The sequence below is a fragment of the Lissotriton vulgaris genome, chromosome 10 (genome assembly GCF_964263255.1).
Source record: "Lissotriton vulgaris chromosome 10, aLisVul1.2, whole genome shotgun sequence".
Classification (NCBI taxonomy): domain Eukaryota; kingdom Metazoa; phylum Chordata; class Amphibia; order Caudata; family Salamandridae; genus Lissotriton; species Lissotriton vulgaris.
The window spans coordinates 897,304,012-897,325,570 of NC_141698.1; the positions used below are offsets into that span (position 1 = coordinate 897,304,012).

General features: G+C 45.1%; 1 protein-coding gene across 1 annotated transcript in view; it reads left to right on the forward strand.

Annotated features, from left to right (window-relative positions):
- Positions 1–21,559, forward strand: part of HEPACAM2 (HEPACAM family member 2) — a 508,644-nt gene that overhangs the window by 89,488 nt on the left and 397,597 nt on the right. Inside the window, exon 2 of the mRNA XM_086941874.1 lies at positions 10,745–11,095. Coding sequence (XP_086798000.1) covers positions 10,745–11,095 — 351 coding nt within the window. The remainder of the gene's footprint in view (positions 1–10,744; positions 11,096–21,559) is intronic.

The window sequence follows — 21,559 nt, forward strand, 5'->3', positions numbered from 1 at the left end:
AACTTATGATTTGAGAGATGAGGGTCACTTTTGCCCTGTGGTAGTGAGAGAATCCGTTGAGGCGGTCATAAGCGGTGGGGGCGCCAAAAATGATTGTCGCACCGAGCTCCGCCAGCGCTAAAGCCTGCCCTGGGTGAGGTAGCTGCACCCTGTGTGGTGCCGACTTGCCTCCCCATGTAAATTAAATCCAGATACTTGTGGAAGAGCGGGCCCCTTGGTATTTATTTTTGAACGTTTACACATGTTTGCAAACATTATGTGGCTAGGTTTTGCAATCTGATCACAGACATCAAAAAGTGTGCCACATGTATGGCTTTGCTCTCCACGTCTATCTGTTAAAAAAAAACACGTGCACAATTTACTTTATCTGTAGTTACCAATCAAACTTGGATTGCTGTCTGAAAGGGAAAAAAAGCGCCCGTGTAATTTTCGTAGGAGCACACATGCGTGGTGCGTGCACTAACAAAGTGACGCAGGTCAAGTCAAGTCAAGTCAAATAATTTATATAGCGCGCTACATACCCAGAGGGTCTCAAGGCGCTTGAGGGAGGGTGGGAATTTACTTGTCGAATATCCATTTCAAGTATGGCAGTGGTGGGGGAGCAGCGCTACGATACCAGAGGTAGCGCTATGGAATCAGGAGGAAGGGTGGAGCAACCGCTTCACACGAGGTCAGGTGGCCACGTTAAGACTTTTTTGGGGCCAAAAATCATTCGTAAAACAGTAGGTTAGAAAGGAGAGACCGATTGGCTTTGATAAAGCCGGTGTGTGTTTTTTTACGAACGCAACCATTAAAATACTGCCTACTGTCGAAGCTGCTAATTCCTTTGAAATCCAACATTTCGGCTAACTGTTCGCTCTTTTCTTATCCACGAGACGAGAGAATCGACTAAGCGGGGGTTTTAGAAATCGTATAAATAAAATAATCCAACCTTTAAAAATGTGTTAAAATAAATGGTTAGTTCCTAAGTATACTCGAACTGAAGATTGCCAACTTTCCCAACTCGCTTTCCTTTGAAAGACACAGGAGCATACATGATAAAAAACGATTGTGGCAAACATAGTAAATCAGAAATGTTTGTGTTTACTGTGTTACAGGTTAATGGGTAATCAACCAGACAACTTCCCCAAAAGCGCTTCCAGACTTTCACTTCCACTGTTTCACTTCCATATGGCGCTTCTAAATGAAAGATAACTTCTGCTTTGCATTGTAATGTGAGCAACAATACATGAATATTAAAAGTGCTTTACTTATAGTTCAGCTTGTGCTAAAAAGCACAGCTTTCCATGCAGTGAAGTGGTAATGGTGAATATGTGACGCAATGATGACACAGTACTTTAAATGGCAAAATAGTTTCAAAAGTTCAGTAATCCAATTACCGCATATGTATCATATTTATCACCCTGTGACCTTCTCTAAATGAGGGCCCCAATACAGGGATTTCACGTGACCATATCCACAACCCTTCTCGCTGCAACTCAAGATGTATATATCTAAAGACAATTCCATGGAAAGGTGACTATAGAGCAATCATAAAGATAAGGAGAGGGTACCAAATAGGCTTTGATTTGAAAATTCTCATCATGGTAGCCTTCCACAGAGTGGGTCCACATCCCACACAACCCACAAAATCAATGAGGAGTGACGTATGCAAGTTCATCAGCCTTCTGCATGTTTCTGTCATTAACATAACTACAGGTTGCTTCCTGCAATACATGGTCTGCGATTGGTGACGCAAATGTAGTAATGTGGCCCTCTTTGAATCAGTGCTAGATACGCTATGGTCTCCGTAACAAGTGCTGGGCTATATTGTGATGCCTGTACAAACCTGGGTGACGCAATTGCGTATGAATCAAAGCTTTCCAACCTCTCCGAGTTTTCACCCGGTAAATATTGTCAGGTTACGCGTTCTGATATTTACTGTGTGAAAGGGCCCTGTAAATAGCGAGACGTGCTGAATTTGGAGCCGAAAGTACCATTACTCACAATGTATTCCTCATAAAAATGGGGAAAACCCAAAATGGGTGCTATTTATTGCACAGGTTAAATTCCAAATCACAAGGTATTGGTTTTTAATGAGTGCAATAAATAGCACCTATTACTCTGAGGCCCTTATACAAGAGGCCTCTCTGCACCAAACCTAGGACCTCATGCCATGCTGCTTGTTGTAGTCTAGTGGTGATGTCCTTGTGCACCTGTACCAGCCTCCCTTTGAAAGACGGCAGGATTGCGTCCAACTCCCACTAGACCAGAGTCCTCTGATCTCCACCTCTCCCAGATGACCTCCCTGGCACAGTAGCAACACATCTGTCAACATTATCTCGCTGTGGTGGGGAAGAGAGAGAGGTCTTCTGCTGGTTTGAGTTGGTACCACTGCGGATCTTTTGCAATCTCCTTCTACACCTGAAGGGAATCCGACAGGTCCCCTTGGTGCTGGGCCCACTGAAACTTTAAGTTTCACTGCAGGGCCTACATATTCCTCGTGGCATAATTGACAAGCAGGGTGCAGGAGGTCAAGGGGGCAAGAAGCCTCAGAGCCTTTCTGACTCAGACCCAGGACCAAGGCTAAACATCGGGATCATAGCCAGATGTGATGGAATTAAGCCCTGCACTGCACCCTATCCAAGATGGCGCTAATGAAAGGGAGCCTCTATAAAGGAGTTAGTTGTGACTTCGGCTTGTTGATTGTGAACCCCAATGATGTTAGTAGGTTTGCTGTTCTCTATCCATAGTCTATGATTGGCTATGGTCAGCCTTCCTTCAACTTCCAGTTGTTGAGGTATGTGAAAACTAATGGCGCAGAGACAGAATATCGAGTACAAAATATCGAGTTGCACAAACATCGAGTCATTAATATCGTGGATCAGAAAAATTGACTGCAACATTATTATGGTAAAAAATATCGACTTAAGGTAAGTAATATCGATTTTAAAAATATCGAAGTGTTTAATATCGTTTGCAAAAATATAGTTGTTAAAAATATAATTTTTTATTATTGTTATGAATTTTAGTATATATTTGGTATGTATGTGATGTATGTTTTTGTATAAGAATTGTTTGTATTTTTAATATATGTGTTACATTTTTAGTAGTTATTATTATTTTTTTATTCGAATTTTGCTCTTTTAGTTCCGTAGCGGGTTGTGGGTTTAAACGGGAATGGGGTGGGATTAACTTTAACTATATTACATTTATTGATACATTTTTATTTATTAATATTCGTTTAATTGAGATGTTAAATGTGTAAAGTAATTGGTTGTTAATTAATGTGAATTAATTAATTGGTTATTAATTTTGTAATTAATTTCAGGTGTATATTGTGGTGTTTATAGGTGTAAAGGGTGGAAAGTAATTTCTTTTTAATTTTAATTAATTACTTTGTAATACATTTTGGTAATTGTGTAATTAATTGTAGGTGTGTATTGTGGTTTTTAAAGGTGTACAGGGTGGGAAGGGTGGGCAGTAATTTATTTTTAATTGATGAATTATTATTGGTTGTTAATTAATTTTAATTAATTAATTGGTAATTTTAGGTGTGTGTTGTGGTGTTTATATGAGTAAAGGGTGGGAAGTAATTTGTGTTTAATTAATTATTATTTAGTTTTTAATGTTAATTATTTGATATTTATTTGGGGCAATTGTTTATTTTTTGTTTGTTTTTACTTTTAAAGGGGTAAAGAGTGGGTATTAAATACATTTTAATTATTGAATTATAGTTGTTAATAATAATAGTTTTTAATTTTAGAATACGTTTTAATTCCGTTTGATTATTTTACATTTTAATTTAGGTGTGTGTTGTGGATATTATAGTGTTAAAGTGTGTGTAGTCAATTCATGTTTATTCGTTTTTTATTAATATGTTTTAATTGATTATGAATTATGTTAATTACGTAAATACATTTATTAAAAATGTTGAAGTGTTTTGTTATTGATGTGGTGCTATAGGGTAGGAAATAAAAGAAATAATTTATGTTTTAATAAAAAAATTGTTTGTAAATATTTGCTAGTTTAAAGGAATCATTGTTTGTAATTTGTAGGTTTTTGTTATATGTAATTAATATTATAATACGTGTTCTTTTTATATGTTTAATATATTTTTTTAATATTGTTTATCAATTTTTATGATTTAAAAAAGTTATATATTTTTTAAGTGTTTGAGTGTGAATAGTAATTTTCTTTTCTCTGGTTTCTAGCACTTTCCCTACTGTTACATTCACTGGAGTTGGAATAGTAAGTTATACCCCTCTGCTAGCCAGCACTTTCCCTACTGTTGCACTCATTGGAGTTGGAATAGTAATTTTTACCTCTCCGCTTTCCAACACTTTCCCTACTGTTGCACTCCCTGGAGTGGGAATAGTAATTTTTACCCTCCTCTATCCAACACTTTCCCTACTGTTGCACTCACTGGAGTGGGAATACATTTTTTACCCCTTCGCTAACCCACACTTATCCTACTGTTGCATTCAGTGAAGTGGTAAAACACATTTTCACCCCTACACTATCCAATTTTTTCCCTACTGTTGCACTTTTTGGAGTCGGAATAGTAATTGTTACCCCTCCGCTATCCAACACTTTCCTTAATGTTGCTCTTACTGGAGTGGGAATAGTAATTTTTACCCCTCAGCTATCCAACACTTTCCCTACTTTTGAACTCAATGGAATAGGAATAGTAATTATTTCGCCTCTGTTATACAACACTTTCCCTACTGTTGCTCTCCCTGGAGTGGGAATAGTAATTTTTACCCCTCCTCTATCAAACACGTTCCCTACGGTTGCACTGTTTGGAGTGGGAATAGTTTTTTTTACCCCTCCTCTATCCAACACTTTCCCTACTTCTGCACTCACTGGATTTGGAATAGTAAATTTAATTATTTTGCTATCCAACACTTTTTCTACTGTTGCACTGATTGTATTGGGCAATTTAAGTTTAAATATGTTTTCACAGTTTAATGTTTTAATTTATTCTAGAATGTTTTTTTAATATTTTAAATTATTTATATATATATATATTATTTTTATATCATTTTAAAGTTTTAAAATAAATTAAAGATAAATATCATGTTTGTGTGTTTATTTTTGTTAATTATTTGTAATATTTTGTAAAAATGAATATTAACTAATTAATTGTGTTAAAATTAATATTAATATTTAATATATTCAATATATTTTATTGTGTGTATATATATTTATGTATAAATATATGCTACAGAGCGCTGGAAGGGAGTCTTTGCCAAAGTTCCAAGCTGCCTGACGCTTTTCATGCGTGACCGCATTTCATCAGAGCTATAATAGTTCACCACAAGCAGCCTTCAACGTTCATTTAAACGGAAACCACGTGCCCTGGTGGGCGTTGGCTCTCGCCGAGCCTCCTGGTCTTGGTAGTGCATATAGTATTACTCCAGTGAGTGGCTTGCCTGTCGTGAAACAAATTGCAATGATTAAAATCCAAGTGGGTCTGGAAAGCTTCCCCAGTACAGCACCTGCACAATACGACTTCCCAACACGACCTTCCTGCCCTTAATGTGCTGCATCGTTCGACATCTGCACAGGTCCACAGAGTAATGGCAGGGCTTTTCTCCGACCGGGACCGGCCGTAAAAAATCCATCACAATTGGTTGCCCATTTAGAAAAGCCACTTGCAGGTAGGAAAAATTCTCGTTTATTAAAGGAAGCTACAGAGCACTGGAAGGTAGTCTTTGCCAAAGTTCCAAGCTGCCTGACGCGTTTCATGCGTGACCGCATTTCATCAGAGGCATAATAGTTCACCACAAGCAGCCTTCAACGTTCATTTAAACCGAAACCACGTGCCCTGGTGGGCGTTGGCTATCGCCGAACCTCCTGGTTTTGGTAGTGCATATAGTATTACTCCAGTGAGTGGCTTATATATATATATCAAAAAAACCACAGTCTTGACATCAAATGTCCTTAAGCGAAAAAGCAGGTGCGGACCACCACGCAGTAAGAAATGTTATTATGCTTTATTTTTACTTCAGCAACATGACATGTTTCTACCGGGTTTCCACGGTCTTGATTACTAAACATATATATATATTTACTTCGATATTTTTCACATCGATATTTTTGATTTGCTATATTTGTACTTACCTGTGTAGGTAAGGGAGTCAATATTTCTGTATTCTATATTTTTTTGGGATATTTGGAACATCGATATTTTTTACATCGATATTCTATCAGTGAACCAAACCTAATATCTCCAACAGTGGTGGCACATGTTTAGAACAAGGGGTGCATGGGCGGGAAAGGATGAGGGGGGCATTGGGGCTGCAAAATTAGGCGGTGGTAATTAAAAATAATAAAAAAAATAAAACTTACCTTCACCCGGCAGCGTCGTGTTCCTCTGCTTCAGGCACAGGCTGCCTAAATGCCCTGCGGCCAATCCTGAAGCTGCTCTCACAGGAGAGCAGCTTTAGGATTGCCCTGAGCGCTGTCGATCAGCGCAGGACAGACTGGGAGTCTGTGCCTCCCCTCTCCAACCCCAGCAATGCAGCAGGGGGTGGAGAGAGGTTAACTGCGCATGATGGTTTGGTCACCTGAGTCGGCCGGCCAAACCATCATGCACTGTGTAGGGAGTGCACTACCACTCCCCTCAGTACCGTCATCCCCACAGGACCCACCCCCCACAGGACCGCACCCAAGACTTGGCAGGAAAGGAGAAATAAAATGTTTGTTTGTTTTTCTCCTTTACTGCTATGTTTGGGGGTGCGCTCCCCCACTATAATGGAGGAGCCGCAGCTGATTCCCAACCTCCGAAGATATGCCATAACCACCACCATAACTTTCATGACCAACCAGGGGCTACTGATGAGGCCGAGGTGGAGCAAGGCACATTTAAAGCTGCAGGTAACATCTGTGGGACTGCAGGACAGGTATATGAAAATATGCATCCTTCAGGTGCAGGGCTAGCATCCAGTCACCTGGATCTAGACAGAGAATACCTAGTCCCAGTTGATTATTTTGAATCTGTCCTTCTGTAGGAAGACCTTTCAGAGGGTGAGTATCTAAAACAGGATGAAGGCCTCTATCCTTCCTCGATTAGAAGAAATATAGGGTGTAAAAACTGTCCATATTTCCAAGGCTGGTACCTGGTCTATGGCTCATTTGGACAAGAGAACCTGCATCTCTTTTAACAAACTGACCAGGTGCTTCTCTAAAAGCCACTCAGATGTGGCTAGAAGATATGGCAGTACAGAAAGAAAAGGAAGGGATTCTCGCTTTTGAATGTTATGGAGAATCCATTTGTCAAATGTGATTCTTTGCCATCCTTGCTGAAAGTGTTGGATCACCATTCCAACGGGTGGTAGTGTGCCTCTAAGCTCAAACGAAAACTGCTTGGAGGCTGATGTCGCAGGGTTGGGGGAAATGGAGTTTGGGCAGACAATGTGCAGGTCATCAAGGAGAGCAATCACAGTTGGGGGACTGAGATGATTCTCTCCTTTGATGACCTGCACATAGTCTCCCCAAACCCCATCCATAACCCCAAAAAGACTGGGGTGCCTGCTACAGAGGCTGTGGGGCCCAGAACTGTCTGTAAGCCAACCCATTGCAGTATCCTCAAAAGGGACGAAATGACTGGAGAAAATGCCTGGGAGGTGCCAAAAGACCGAAGGAACACACTGAGAAAAATGATCATACATGATGACAGAAGTGCTCACTAGCCCTGAGTGACCCAGTTGAATGGACATCTGGACCACTGGTAATGATTTTTGGCTATGAGCGAACACTGATCATCCATGAGTGACATGTCCTAGGCCTGTCTTATGGTAGTGTGGTCTTTTTGGACCAGGCTGGCCAACTAAGTACTAGCTTCATGATGGTAGAGGGTTATTGCCCTCCCTGGGAATTAAGTGACACAAGCAGGCTGATGTATAATTCTGTGGCTCTGCACTTAAGTCATCTTGGACCATGACAATGGGTAGTACAGAGGAGAGAGCACTTCAACAAAGGTGACACCCATAATCCGAATTCCAAAGGCGCAGACACTAAATCGCATTTGTGTTGAGATCTAGACTATAAAGGATCCTGGTGAGCGAAGTGTGAGACACTCATTCCGGTTGGGACCATTGCGAGGTGGGGACCAGTGTGAAGTGAGGGCCATCGCCCTCATGTAGCGTCAGTCAGCGATCCCGTATGCTAGGTGGGAGCCACCATGAAGTAAGGGCCACATTGCCCGCGAGCAGAGCTAGCCATTGAACCCCCATACATCAGGAAAGGGGCTGCCTTGGAAGCACAACAGTTCCCCGTGCTTGTCCGCCCAAGATGCTGTGATGAACACTTATTGATTGCAAGGAGCAGCGGCGGAGGACATCCTACACTGATGCCGGTAGTCCGTAAAAGGAAGGAGGCCTGATAAGTCATTGAGAAAAGACTGCAAGAGATCATGGACCCTAACCTTTGTAGACTGGAGCATCCTAAGATCCACCCAGCCCTCCAATATTTGCCGCCTGCCATCAGTGTAAGACTATTCAAGTCCAACAGCACTTCAGGCCTCAGGGACTGGCAAGATCTTGTTGACCGTGTCCTAGAAGGCATGAATATATCGGCCAACTAGGCAGCTGACATCTTCGGAACTCAATGTTACGCTGGCAGATAAAACTATCCGGTTCCTGAATGCCTAGATTCTCTTTGACTCTGACTAGGGTGAATGAAATGGAGTTCACCTTGCTGATGGAAGCTTGTATCATCAAACTCTCTGGATTCCAATGTTGAGTTAGAAAATTGGGGTTGACTGCTGCTGGTCTATGGCACCTCAAAACCTGTCTGTTTATTGCAGACCAAGAACAAGACTTCTTTCAAGTGCCTGTCAATGTGTTAGTAAGGGCTTTGTTGAATGCTAGCAAAGATTCAGAAGAGGCCCTCTCAGTCTGCCATACCTTTGTGAGTACATCAGTTTTCACCACCACAGAAGGGGGATGTAGGTCCAAAACCCTGCTGCACGTCTGTTCACCACAGCAAAGGGAGCAGTTTCCTCTGTTGTATGTCTGCGGAGAAATCAACCCAGTATCAAGGGAAGAATCCAGCCCACTAGCATCCTGCAAATATATGTAGAGATTGTCATCATCCTAAGGAGGGGCAATTATTTCTATTGTCATCTCTGTAGGATGGCTGCCTATGATCATTGGTGGAGCCAAAACATTGACGGAGCACTTGAGAGCGGTTATGTGGCAGTGGCAGTATTCTATCTGAATCTGACTGAATGGGGTGTGTCAAAGTGAATTTGGAATGTGACTTTGGTCAAGGCTGAGATGAGTTTGGCTTTCAGTCGGACATCAGTATCAGTAGAGGATCCTCCTCCAGCATTAGCGGTGTCAGGTCATGCATTGACGTCGAAAATACTGACTCAGATTTCCGCATCCGAGTTGAAGTCGGCATGGAACCCTGTTCAGACCCAAAGCAAGTTCCTGAGGCACAGATGGTGCCAAGATAGGATGCGCTGGTGGTTACATGACTGGAGGCCTGTGAAGACCTTCTGGGCCTGAATGCACTTAACAGGAAAGCAGAAAAGTGCTAGCGGTGCACAACATGGTCTTCCTAACGAACTTGATTTTTGCGGCATTGCTAATGACCGAGAAACACAGGGTGCATTGAGATCAATTGTAGAATATGTTCTTCTGTGGATCAGAAGAGTGACCAAGTGGCACATTGACACCCTTGTGACTTCTCAGGAAACAGAGAGTGCCAGGAGGGGTACTACTTGGCTTTCTTGTGTTTCTTTGATTTGGATTTACCCCAAGACTTTGACCTTGAATAGGACCTGTCTCAAGAGTGAGAATTGGTCCCCGCTCTCGACTTTCAAGAGAAGCAGACTTGCAGTGCTTCTTCCAGTTGAGTTGCTTACAGCCTTGCTTTACATTTCCAGATTGTCTTTGGATTCATGAAGGCTCATTCCTCCATGACTTGGAGTTGTGTCTCCAGTTCTGCCATCAAAGACATACCTCAAGCGGGTAGGTCAGACATTTGTTTGTGACAGTCCCAGCATCGTTTAAATCTGGTAGTGCAATAGTTCTCTTGCACCCTGGTTTAGAATTTTTGAAGAAAACATCTTCGCAAAATGTTCTGGATCAGTGTTTGTTGACACAGAAAGAAAGGAACTGACATCAGAGCACAATGGTGGCATTATAAGCAGCTCTGTGTGTCACTTCCAGATAGAATGAAGTCCATGCAGAGCCACTCTGTGTCACTTTTTGGCACACAGGAGCAGTGATATGTAAAGGTTTCCAGATACATTTTGGAATTAGGGCTTTTCTAAAGGTGAGAATTCTGCTGTTAGAAGTAGCCATCAGAAATGTAAACAGTGTTTAGCATGAAAATATGGCATGGCCCCTATTCTCTGGGCATAAGTTGGATATTTCTGATATGAACTGTACAAATGTTTCATTTATGGTAAATAAGTATCTTAGAAATACATCAAAGAGGTGATGCAGAGATGGAAGAATTTGTGTCAATTCCTTATCATTTGCAAAGTACAAGAACTAAATTACATGGCTCTCATCCATAATAATTTGGTGTATTTGAAAAAGTATATTTATTCTTCATTAACGTTATCCAACTGATATAATTTGAGAAAATAAGGAACTGAAAAAACTCTATTCAGTTTCATAATTTATTTACTGCTTCATTGAAATAAGGCATTTTGTTTTGTTGTATGACCATGGATGTGTCCATCTTGGTCTGTGGGATGAATGTTACTGTGGGTGTTCACTTCTCATCTTTTGTGTTTTTGAAGGCACTTGTTCAGCACTAACGCTAAGGGTTCCAGCGCACACTGTCCATGGCATTGAGGGACAGCCTCTGGTACTGCCCGTGCACTACAACTACAAGAGCACCGCGACTGGGATCCAGATCATCTGGCTGCTCGATCAGCCCCAGGCTTTTTCGAGATACCTGCTCACCTCTGTCAATCAATCTGTGGTGCCAGACCTGGAATTTCAGCACAAGTTTACCCTGAGGCCCCCCAATGCATCACTATTGATCAATCAGTTACATCGTAGTGATGAAGGCAAATACATTGTGAAGATCAATGTGGAAGGAAGCGGGACCATTTCAGCAAGCCAGAGCATCCAAGTCACTGTCAATGGTAAGAACACTTCATGGCTTATATTTCTACTAGTCCAGCTACATTGTGAACAGAGGACATCCGGAATAGAGAAAAAACAGACCTTTTCACCAAGTTCTGCTTTGTTCAGAAGCACCCACGATAGGCTTTCTAGTGTTTGATGATGTCACCTTGAGTTTTGATGTCTACTGTGACATCATTCACAGACAGGCCCCTTTAATGTGAGCTTTGAACCATGTACACAGTTATGCCCCTCTACCCATATCTACCTCCATCCAGAAGTTAAGAAAGCTCTTTCGTAGTCTCGATTATTTTATGCACATATTGCTGTTCCCGTGATTATTTTTCCCTAGCTTATTTTGGCAGAGAAAAAAAACAGGTGATTTAATGTAGGTTTTCTATAGTAGGCACAAGAAATTGGCTGTGACTGCAGCTTGTGGTTGGAAAAAGCTGGTCGTTGTTTACTGACCAGGGATGAAATCCCAGGTTGGAGCGCATTTTACAAGATCTGTCCAGCAGCAAAGTATATAACAAGTCCGTAATTCAGTAGGCGGTACGTTTTAACTGTTTGGACGCCTGTGCTTCTGAAGCCCTGCGTGACCTTCATGCTGTAAACAACGACATAACCTTTCCACACTTGTGCAGACCAAAACTGCTGCAATTTCACAGTCGTTCACTGGTCGCCAGACTTGCCACTGTTATTTTGGTCGCCACGGTTTACTGCGAAAGTCTCTGGTATCTTTAGAGGCGAATACGCTTTGCATGCAAATAGCCAATATGCGTTTAAACGCGGGTTTAGGACAGCTTGTTTACCCTCCCAATATCATGAAGGAACAGTCCCAGTTCTTCACCAGCTGCCCAGGCAGATTTTGACAAATTTGGCTTATGCACCGGTTGTTAGAGAGGATCGACTTAAAACAGAGGGAGGCAGCTTTTATGTGCTCAAAAGCAGAACGAGTTAGCAGCTCTCGTCAAAACACAATTTAATTAACAAGCTGGATTTAAAAGTTGCTTTTAATGTATTTCATTAATGCACCGTTGCCTGTTTTTAAATGTTGATGTACACTGCAATTTTAGTTATTATTTTGTACCACTCCGGCTGATGTAAAAGTGTAGTCGGTTTGTTGGTTGGTGGTTTTCAAAATCTGGTGACCTTATGTTAAATGTGTTTCTTTAATCGGATACCTTAAATTTACTTCAGTCCTATGAATTTTAGACATGTTGCTTCTTTCTCAAACTTTCACACACTTAGGTTAAAATTTACTGTATGAGAAATCCACCTGCTCTTCCATAGAGCCTCATTCACAGAATTAGGGTCTGCGGATAATTACGGCTGTGAGTGGAATTCAAGTACAGGCCAATGTAGTTAGGGCCTCATTTATGAGGAATTGGCCTAGGGCAGCGCCGCAAGTCTTCTTGCAGTGCTTCCCTACGCCAATGTGATAGGGCAGAAATGCACCGTATTTGTGAAATTTGTGTGCTGCAGAGGAAAAAACAAGGAAAAATACAAATATTTCTCCCCGTTATGCCTGCTCTTGGGAAGAGTAAGGTTTTGGTGCTGCTCCAGGCTTACATGATTAAGTAAATGTGGGGTAGAGTCATATGGCTGAGATACCCGCCACCCCCTCTCAACACAATCCCCAAAAGGAAGGGAAACCGGAAACTGTTCTTAAAGTTTTTGGATGTGGGATGGAGTGACCATCCCGGCCGTATTTATTAAAACAAAAGATTAAAACATTAAACGTTTTCATGTTATGTACAATTTCATTATCACATTACGATGTTTGGCTAACCTTAACATAATCTCTAATACAGAGGTTCTCCTAGCCGAACTAGCATCCTACAAAACATTCTCTAAGAATACTGAAATTGTACATCCTAACGTTTAAGGGCCAACGGCAAGGTCATAACCGGTGTCAAGATCCCTAACCAGACTTACCCCTCCCACTTAGGAGGGGCGATGGCACAGGGGCTTACCACAAGTGCAACTACTAACAATTTCCCTTGACTTGACGGGGGCACTTAAGACTCGACGCCATTTAAAGGTCGTTCGAACACTTGTGTGTGGTATCTAGAAGGTATCGTTGACCTCTCCCCACCCCACACAACTTACCGCATCTGCCGTCGCAGATGACACTAGCCCCGGGAAATTCCCCAGGAGGGGGCTGTAACCCCTCCTACAAAGGAAGGGGCCTTGACCGCCTTTCCTTTACTTCCGGCGACCCGCCCTTAGACGGGACCGCCTCCCCACTGAGGGGCCAATGGCCACCTCTCCCGAGCGCTCCCATCCGTGTTGGGTGACGCCCACTCATAGGGATCTACCAATTAGTGCTCACCGATCATGACCTTACCGCCTACCAAAAAATAAATACGACAGTTCTTCAACCTATGAAAACATTGGTCGCTACGACCGAAGGAACATGCTAAAAATGCAACATCACATCAAATCACTTTAATCATAACAACCTAAACGATATTCACCATCTTTATTAACTACAAACTGCTACTGTTATAGCCTGTAAACGAAACGGAAAAACAAACTTATCAATTCACTTTATTGCACAACAACTTTGCTGTCCTCAGGGGCTGGTGGGTGGGTCAAAATTGGCTCTTCGTTCCGTCCCGAGCTCACGTGTAGCGAGGAGGTGCAGCTTCGGAGCACAAGAACAAGAGGACGTCTTCTGGTCTTGCGCCTTCTTTTATCCGTCTTCAGGGCGGGCGAAAACCCGCCCCTGCCCGCCCCGGGGGCGTGGCTGGCTGCGTCGGTGTCTAGGCCAGCCCACTCTAGGGCGGGAAAAGGCGCGCCCCGGCTACGCCGCTTCGGGCATACCAGCCGAGACGCGCCTCCCGCCCAAAAATGGCTTCCCGGGGGGATCGAGGCACTCATCCATACGTTCGGGGGGACCGAGTGGTCGCCCCTTTCCATATGGCTGAGATACCCGCCACCCCCTCTCAACACAATCCCCAAAAGGAAGGGAAACCGGAAACTGTTCTTAAAGTTTTTGGATGTGGGATGGAGTGACCATCCCGGCCGTATTTATTAAAACAAAAGATTAAAACATTAAACGTTTTCATGTTATGTACAATTTCATTATCACATTACGATGTTTGGCTAACCTTAACATAATCTCTAATACAGAGGTTCTCCTAGCCGAACTAGCATCCTACAAAACATTCTCTAAGAATACTGAAATTGTACATCCTAACGTTTAAGGGCCAACGGCAAGGTCATAACCGGTGTCAAGATCCCTAACCAGACTTACCCCTCCCACTTAGGAGGGGCGATGGCACAGGGGCTTACCACAAGTGCAACTACTAACAATTTCCCTTGACTTGACGGGGGCACTTAAGACTCGACGCCATTTAAAGGTCGTTCGAACACTTGTGTGTGGTATCTAGAAGGTATCGTTGACCTCTCCCCACCCCACACAACTTACCGCATCTGCCGTCGCAGATGACACTAGCCCCGGGAAATTCCCCAGGAGGGGGCTGTAACCCCTCCTACAAAGGAAGGGGCCTTGACCGCCTTTCCTTTACTTCCGGCGACCCGCCCTTAGACGGGACCGCCTCCCCACTGAGGGGCCAATGGCCACCTCTCCCGAGCGCTCCCATCCGTGTTGGGTGACGCCCACTCATAGGGATCTACCAATTAGTGCTCACCGATCATGACCTTACCGCCACAGGTCCGGATAGTTGACCGGCTATCCGGACCCCCCACAAAACTCCTACCTAAAGGTCATGTTCCAAAGATTTTAACCAGGCTAGGAAGTCTCCTATGAGTAACTCATTCCCCGCCCTCGACAAATGCACACCATCCCCCAGATACATACTGTCATCATTAATACAATTATGCGAGATCGAATGCAATGCCTTGGAACGGAACAACCTACTCACTTTGTTATTCAATTTTCTAACCGAATGATTCAAAGCAGGGATCGAGATAGCCCCCCGCCACACTTTTCGTGGGATCATATGAGACCATGCGATTAGGCACCCCGGAACTCTCCTCGCTAACCAACTTACCGTGGAAAGCATAGCCTCCAGGAGAAGTCGTCTACCGGTGGTGACCAAATCATTGCCCCCCAAATGCACTATGACTATGGACGGCGGTGACCTCATCCGCTCTAACAAGCCCTCAAAAAATTCCTGAAACTGGTCAATACAGAGACCGCCCCTTCCGTAGAAGGACACTCTGTACCCGTATTCCTCAGGTACGTGAACCATGTCACCTGCTTTGAATACGTCTGCAGCCCGTCTCACGTATGAGTGGCCCACGACCCAAACCTCCTTCCTCACAGCCGGTGACGTGCGACCGCTGACCTGGTGTTGGGTCGACTGCTCAGTCTGCCCTGCCGCGTAGGCTTGCGCAACTGAAAACAAACAAAAACAAGAGGCGTGAGTACATGATTACAGTTTCACAACATGTGCAATCGCACGTACCTCTTATAACAATTGGAGGACCAGCGCCCCACACGTTTCACTTGTTCTACATTAAGACCTCTGGCTGTAGCTTCAGTGGCAGCCCCTATACGAAAGGAGTGGGTCCCAAATTCGCCCGGGTCCAAGCCCGCTGCAGCAATGGCCATTGCAAGCACCCGTTGAAACTGAAACCTCGTCAGCGGGGTGGCGTCTGCATGCCTCAACAATGTCCCTCCCCATGATGCCACCCTTCGTGCTAGGTAATCTTCTAAGCACTGTACCGGACACATGGATGAGTCGAGGTTCCTGCGGATGATCGTGCAGTCCCCTCTCCCATCTTGGTCAGTCTTGGACCTGAGAAAGGAGACAATCATCGCATCACCCCTGATCTGGACATGCTCCCTGCACAAGCCCCCCGTCACGTCCCGTTTGTTCCTTGCAACCAGCTCACTAACTCTCATAGCCCCGTGAAATGCCAGCGTAAATGCAGTCCGGAACAAACAGGTCTCGAACGGGGACGAGCATGTGTTCGGGAGCGTGACCAGTAACTGGGACAACCTGTCTAGACCTATCGGTCGTCGTACATCTACTCTGCGACCCTCTAGACGTTGCCACCCACGTAGCGCTTTTTGTACCGTGAAAGACGCTGTTGGGTCCAGGATGCCATGGGCCCTGGCAACAAAGGAAATGGCGGCACGATGCCTTTGGGCCGTAGCCACCGATTTCCCAGCCCTACGTAAGGACATCAGAAAAAGTACTACCAACTCCTCCTGACCCCAAAGTCCTCCTCTCTCTGCCCCCAAAAAGGCTAAATAGGCCTGGAACGCCCCTTCATATGCCTTCCTTGTCCTGGGTGCTAGACTCTCTCCCACGAGGTGACGAAGTTCGGGGCACCGAGAGACCAGAGAGCTTCGGGGAAGGGTGCCGGCTCCGGGTCCGCTGAAGGAAGGAAACCCGAGAAAGCCTGCATGTGAAAACGAGACAGTGCATCAGCAGCCTGATTCATCACCCCTGGGACATGTTTTGCTCTGAATACTACGTTCAGTTGCATACACAGTAAGACAATTTCTTTGAGGAGCCTCAAAATCAACTTACAACGGGCTGCCTGACTATTGATGCATTCTACCACGGTCATATTGTCGGACCAGAACACAACAGAATGATCTCTGAACCCTTCTGGCCAGGTTCTCAGGGCCACCAGAATGGGAAATAGTTCTAGGAAAGCGATGTTACTTGTCAGCCCCTTCGCGTGCCACCATAGGGGCCACTTTTGTGCCGACCATTTTGTGCCGAAGATGGCGCCAAAACCTACGCTTCCTGCTGAGTCTGTCCATAGCCCAAGCTCTTCAGAGGAGACGGCTGGCTTGTTCCAGACGACACGGCCATTGAAGTCCGCCAAGAATGCTAACCAAATCCGCATGTCCTGGCGGACCTCGGCCGATAACCTTGTGCGATGATGACCCTCCTTTAAGCCAACCATCGCTTGGGCAATTGAGCGGGAAAAGGGGCGAGCCATTGGTATCACCCTCAAGGCAAAGTTCAACTTTCCCACTAACTGTTGCAACTGATGCAGTGTAACTTTGGATGCCTTTAAACATACTTGGAGGGCTGCCCTGAATTTCGACACTTTGCTAGCTGGTAAACGGAAGCACCCCTCCCTTGAGTCCAACTCGATCCCCAAAAACTCGAGGCAAGTCGTGGGACCCATAGTTTTACCTGGTGCCAATGGCACGCCAAGATGATCCATTAACACACAGAATTCAGCTAAGGCCCGGGCACATTCGGAAGTACCGGCGGGGCCAAGGAACAGAAAATCGTCAAGGTAGTGCATTACATTTCGGAAACCCGTTTTCTTAGTGAACACCCATTGCAGGAAAGTACTGAATTGCTCAAAGTAAGCACATGATATAGAGCATCCCATTGGCATACACCTATCCATGTAAAATGACCCCTGAAACCCGAATCCCAGAAGACGCTGATCGTCTGGGTGTACCGGAAGCAACCGGAACGCTGACTCGATATCCGATTTCGCCATCAACGTCCCGTGCCCCAGGCGATTCAAGATGGCTACCGCCTCATCAAAAGATGCGTATCGCACCGAACAAACTTCTGGCTCAATTGCGTCGTTCACCGAAAGACCATATGGAGAAGATAAATTATGAATCAAACGAAACTCACCCGGATCCTTCTTGGGGACCACCCCTAACGGAGAACAAACGAAATCCGGTACCGGGGGCTCACTAAACGGGCCGGCGACCCGTCCCCGGCTAACCTCTTTCTGAATTTTTTCTTGCACTACAGATGCATGTTGTAAAACGGAAAGTTGATTTTTGCACATCCCTACACCCTGAAAGTCCCCTACCGGGATGCGGAAACCATGTGTAAAACCGTTCCGCAGCACCCCGGCAGAAGTGCGATCCGGGTATTCGCTGAGCCAGGGAATCATTGCCAAGGTATCAATCGGGGTTGGTAAAGGCGCCCCTCGGCCTAGCTTAGACCTGTTTGGCGCCTCCCTTACCCCCATTCTCACTCGTTCTGGCTCTGCACGATGACTCAGGATGGGACGACCCACACGTACTACACTCATGTTTGAATTTACACGATCCCGGAGGCCTGGTACACTTCCCCTTGTTAAAATTAAAACAGAAACCCTTTCTCCCTGTATTGCCTGCGGGCCTCGACTGGTCGTCGGTGCTCGTACTTGGTCGAAAGGGCGTCCCCACATTTTGGCGGGAGTAATCAACAACAGTGCTCCCGACCAATGGCATTCTTAACATTCCCGATTCTTTCATCTTATCCCATGTTAAAGAATCGTAACAATCCCAAGTCAAACCCTTGTTATGTTCCTTTTCTTTCCTGAACAAATTGTCATAACAAAACCAATGGTTACCTTGATACGCTGTCGAGTAACCCATAATTCGTGATTGATAAACGGGAAACTCAGGAAGCAACTCGGGCCTACGTTCCCCCAAAATTGATGTGAAAATACCCCATGCATTGCCCCAGTTGCCAATGTTCTCATTTACCTTAAAGGCGGCCATCTTTGCGCGCCAAACACTCGGATGCATTAAGTCCTTCTGACTTTTTACATGTTCCACATCATAATGATCAACAAGCAGGGAAAAAATATTCACGTACTCCCCCGCCCAGATCTTTTCCTTTATAGCTAAAGGCACATGTTGTCCTAATCTCTCTCTACGAGAGGGTGCTGACTCGTCCCTTGCAATCGGCAATGGCCGCTTACCTGCACCGGACGCAGCTTCTGCCGCTTGCGGCTTGTCTATCCCCGCCAACGGCGTAGCCACTCTAGCTGCCTCTTTCTTCTCACGAAGCCCTTTTATCAGCGCCTGTGCTTCGGCAGCCGTGGCGCCATCACTACTATCCCCCAACCATGCTGCTAGCTGTGCTGCCAGCTCGGGGGGCATGTCTTCCTTGGATGTCGGGGTGACGACAACGGGGATTGGATTCCCCTCCATCGGTACTGGGGTCGGCGCCTCGAGCGGGGCAGAGGGAACCGGGACGGCCCCACCGGCTGGAACCTTTCTCGGCCTCTTAGGTCTCCCTCCAGCCGGCGGGGTGCCCGAACCCTCCTCCCCATCTCGCTCCGCCAACCGTTTCTTTATGTCGGACACTTCTTTGCAAAGGGCCCGCACCATCTGATCGGTCGTCATTCTTTTTGCGCCTTTCTTGGGCATCTCTCCGAGGAAGTATCTAGAAGACAAAGAAAAAGATCAAAACGCTCAAAATTGGCTCTTCGTTCCGTCCCGAGCTCACGTGTAGCGAGGAGGTGCAGCTTCGGAGCACAAGAACAAGAGGACGTCTTCTGGTCTTGCGCCTTCTTTTATCCGTCTTCAGGGCGGGCGAAAACCCGCCCCTGCCCGCCCCGGGGGCGTGGCTGGCTGCGTCGGTGTCTAGGCCAGCCCACTCTAGGGCGGGAAAAGGCGCGCCCCGGCTACGCCGCTTCGGGCATACCAGCCGAGACGCGCCTCCCGCCCAAAAATGGCTTCCCGGGGGGATCGAGGCACTCATCCATACGTTCGGGGGGACCGAGTGGTCGCCCCTTTCCAAAATCCCTGGATGTTGCGTGGGAAAACCCACTGCAGTGCCCATGGAGCGCCTCCTTGATGCGGAATAAGGCAAGGCAGCGACTTGCTCTGCTTTGCCTTACACCATATCTATGAGGCCATGCAAAGCCATGCAGAGATTTGATTGAGAGGCTTACGCCACCGTAGCATCAAAAAAAGTGATGCTCCGGCAGCATAAGCCTCTCATAATTAAGCCCCTTAGTTTGGCAGATTTCACGCAGTACTGCATACATGGGACAAGAAGAACAGTGTTATGTTAGGTGTGACTCTGCAAGGTGCACCCACAGCTACAAACTCAGACGTTTCTGGTAATCTCAAGAGTTTTTGCTGATGCTTCCCACATTGGAAACAAATGTAAAACTGCTGAAAAAGGAAGGGTCTATCATCACTGGATTAATGCATCCCTAAATGGCATCTATATTTGATGCAATTGCCACGAGTTCCAGCCCTAAGGGGTCCCCTCAGTTCCTCATGTTTCTGAAGTTGATACAAAGAGTTACACTTCCTTGTGGTTTAACTTGCACTTTACAAATGTGTGTTAATAGGATGCTAAAAGGATGGAAATGTCATTAGATCTTCTGGGAGTTTAAGAGGAGGGAGTTCTTTATAGGGTTTTTTTCTCTGTACAGCAAATTGTTAAAAAGGATTGTTCGGTAAATGCAATGTTTTAGTGCACTTCGTCTAGTAAATAGTTAGCTCTGCCTGCAATCCTCATGGACAAGTGCAGAGAAAAGGAGCATGCATGGGAAATCTGTGATTAGCTTAGATATTCAAGACTTCTGGTGACTTTTGTGAATTTCTAGAACGTCAGAAAGCCTCAAAAACCAAAGTCGATGAGTAGATTTCCAACTTTCCAACTTTATTTGTGAATTGGGCCCATCATATGAATAGAAGATGTTAAAACACTTAAGCCCCACACTCATTCTAATTTTTGAGCTTCTATCTCTACTCTTGTCTATTTAAATATTAACTCCTTGCTGGAAAGTAACATGCGCTGTAGTAGAAACTATAGAAAGAGTCATTAAGAGAAAAAAGAAAGTGCTCACTGGCCATGTAAACAATGAATCTGCCCACTACCAACAGGCCTTCACATGATGAGTCCGACTCACAAGGAAAAGCCAACATTTACAGACTCAACTTTTCACCTAGGCAGAGCTTAATTGGTTAATTGGTTGGTTAATTGGTTAAAAAAAGAAATAGAAATAGGTGGCGGTTCCCAAAATATTCCTTAGGAGACAATTGCCCATATTAACCGCTGGCACCTCTCACTTCAACCACATGGCGCTGCCCATTGCCTGCATGGGCGATGCCTAAATCCAGATTGCAGTGTGCGAAGCCGCCTTCATCAAGGATGCACTACTGCCACACATGGATATATTCTACCATACAGGCCCGGCCCTTGTAACACCATCTCATGCCATGAACGGCCACATTATCACAGTAGTTTCCATTGATTCCCTCATTTCACTTCAGAGGGTCAAGCAGTGCTCAAAGGTAGCGCAGTCACCAGCCTGTTTCACAACAGAACATGCTGCATTTCAGGAGTTATCCCATATATGGCTACAGGGCCCACTCTTCTGCGGCACCTCTAATACCCTCTTACGGTGCCTGTTATACTGTAAGCGATGCAAAGTAGCTGAGCCTGACTTAGGCCCTGGTTACATTTGGGCCAGCAAGCTTTTGGTACAAACTCACATTTGTTCCCAAAACGTGATAACAAATTGGGCACACATTGTGCCAGATGAATTAGTTTGCCTACGTGATTGGCAGCAGGTTAAATCTGCCACAGAGCATTGGTACACATTGCATGAGGCAATTCCATGCCCCTGACCAGGGCAAATCAGGTACACATTGGGTGTAATAGGGCATTACAATATAGAAACGTGCAAATTGTGTGTCCGCCAAATGCTTCATTCCGTGTCAGCAGTAATTAGTCTTGATGCAATTTGCACACGTGATTTCCAGCCCCACTGTAATCACA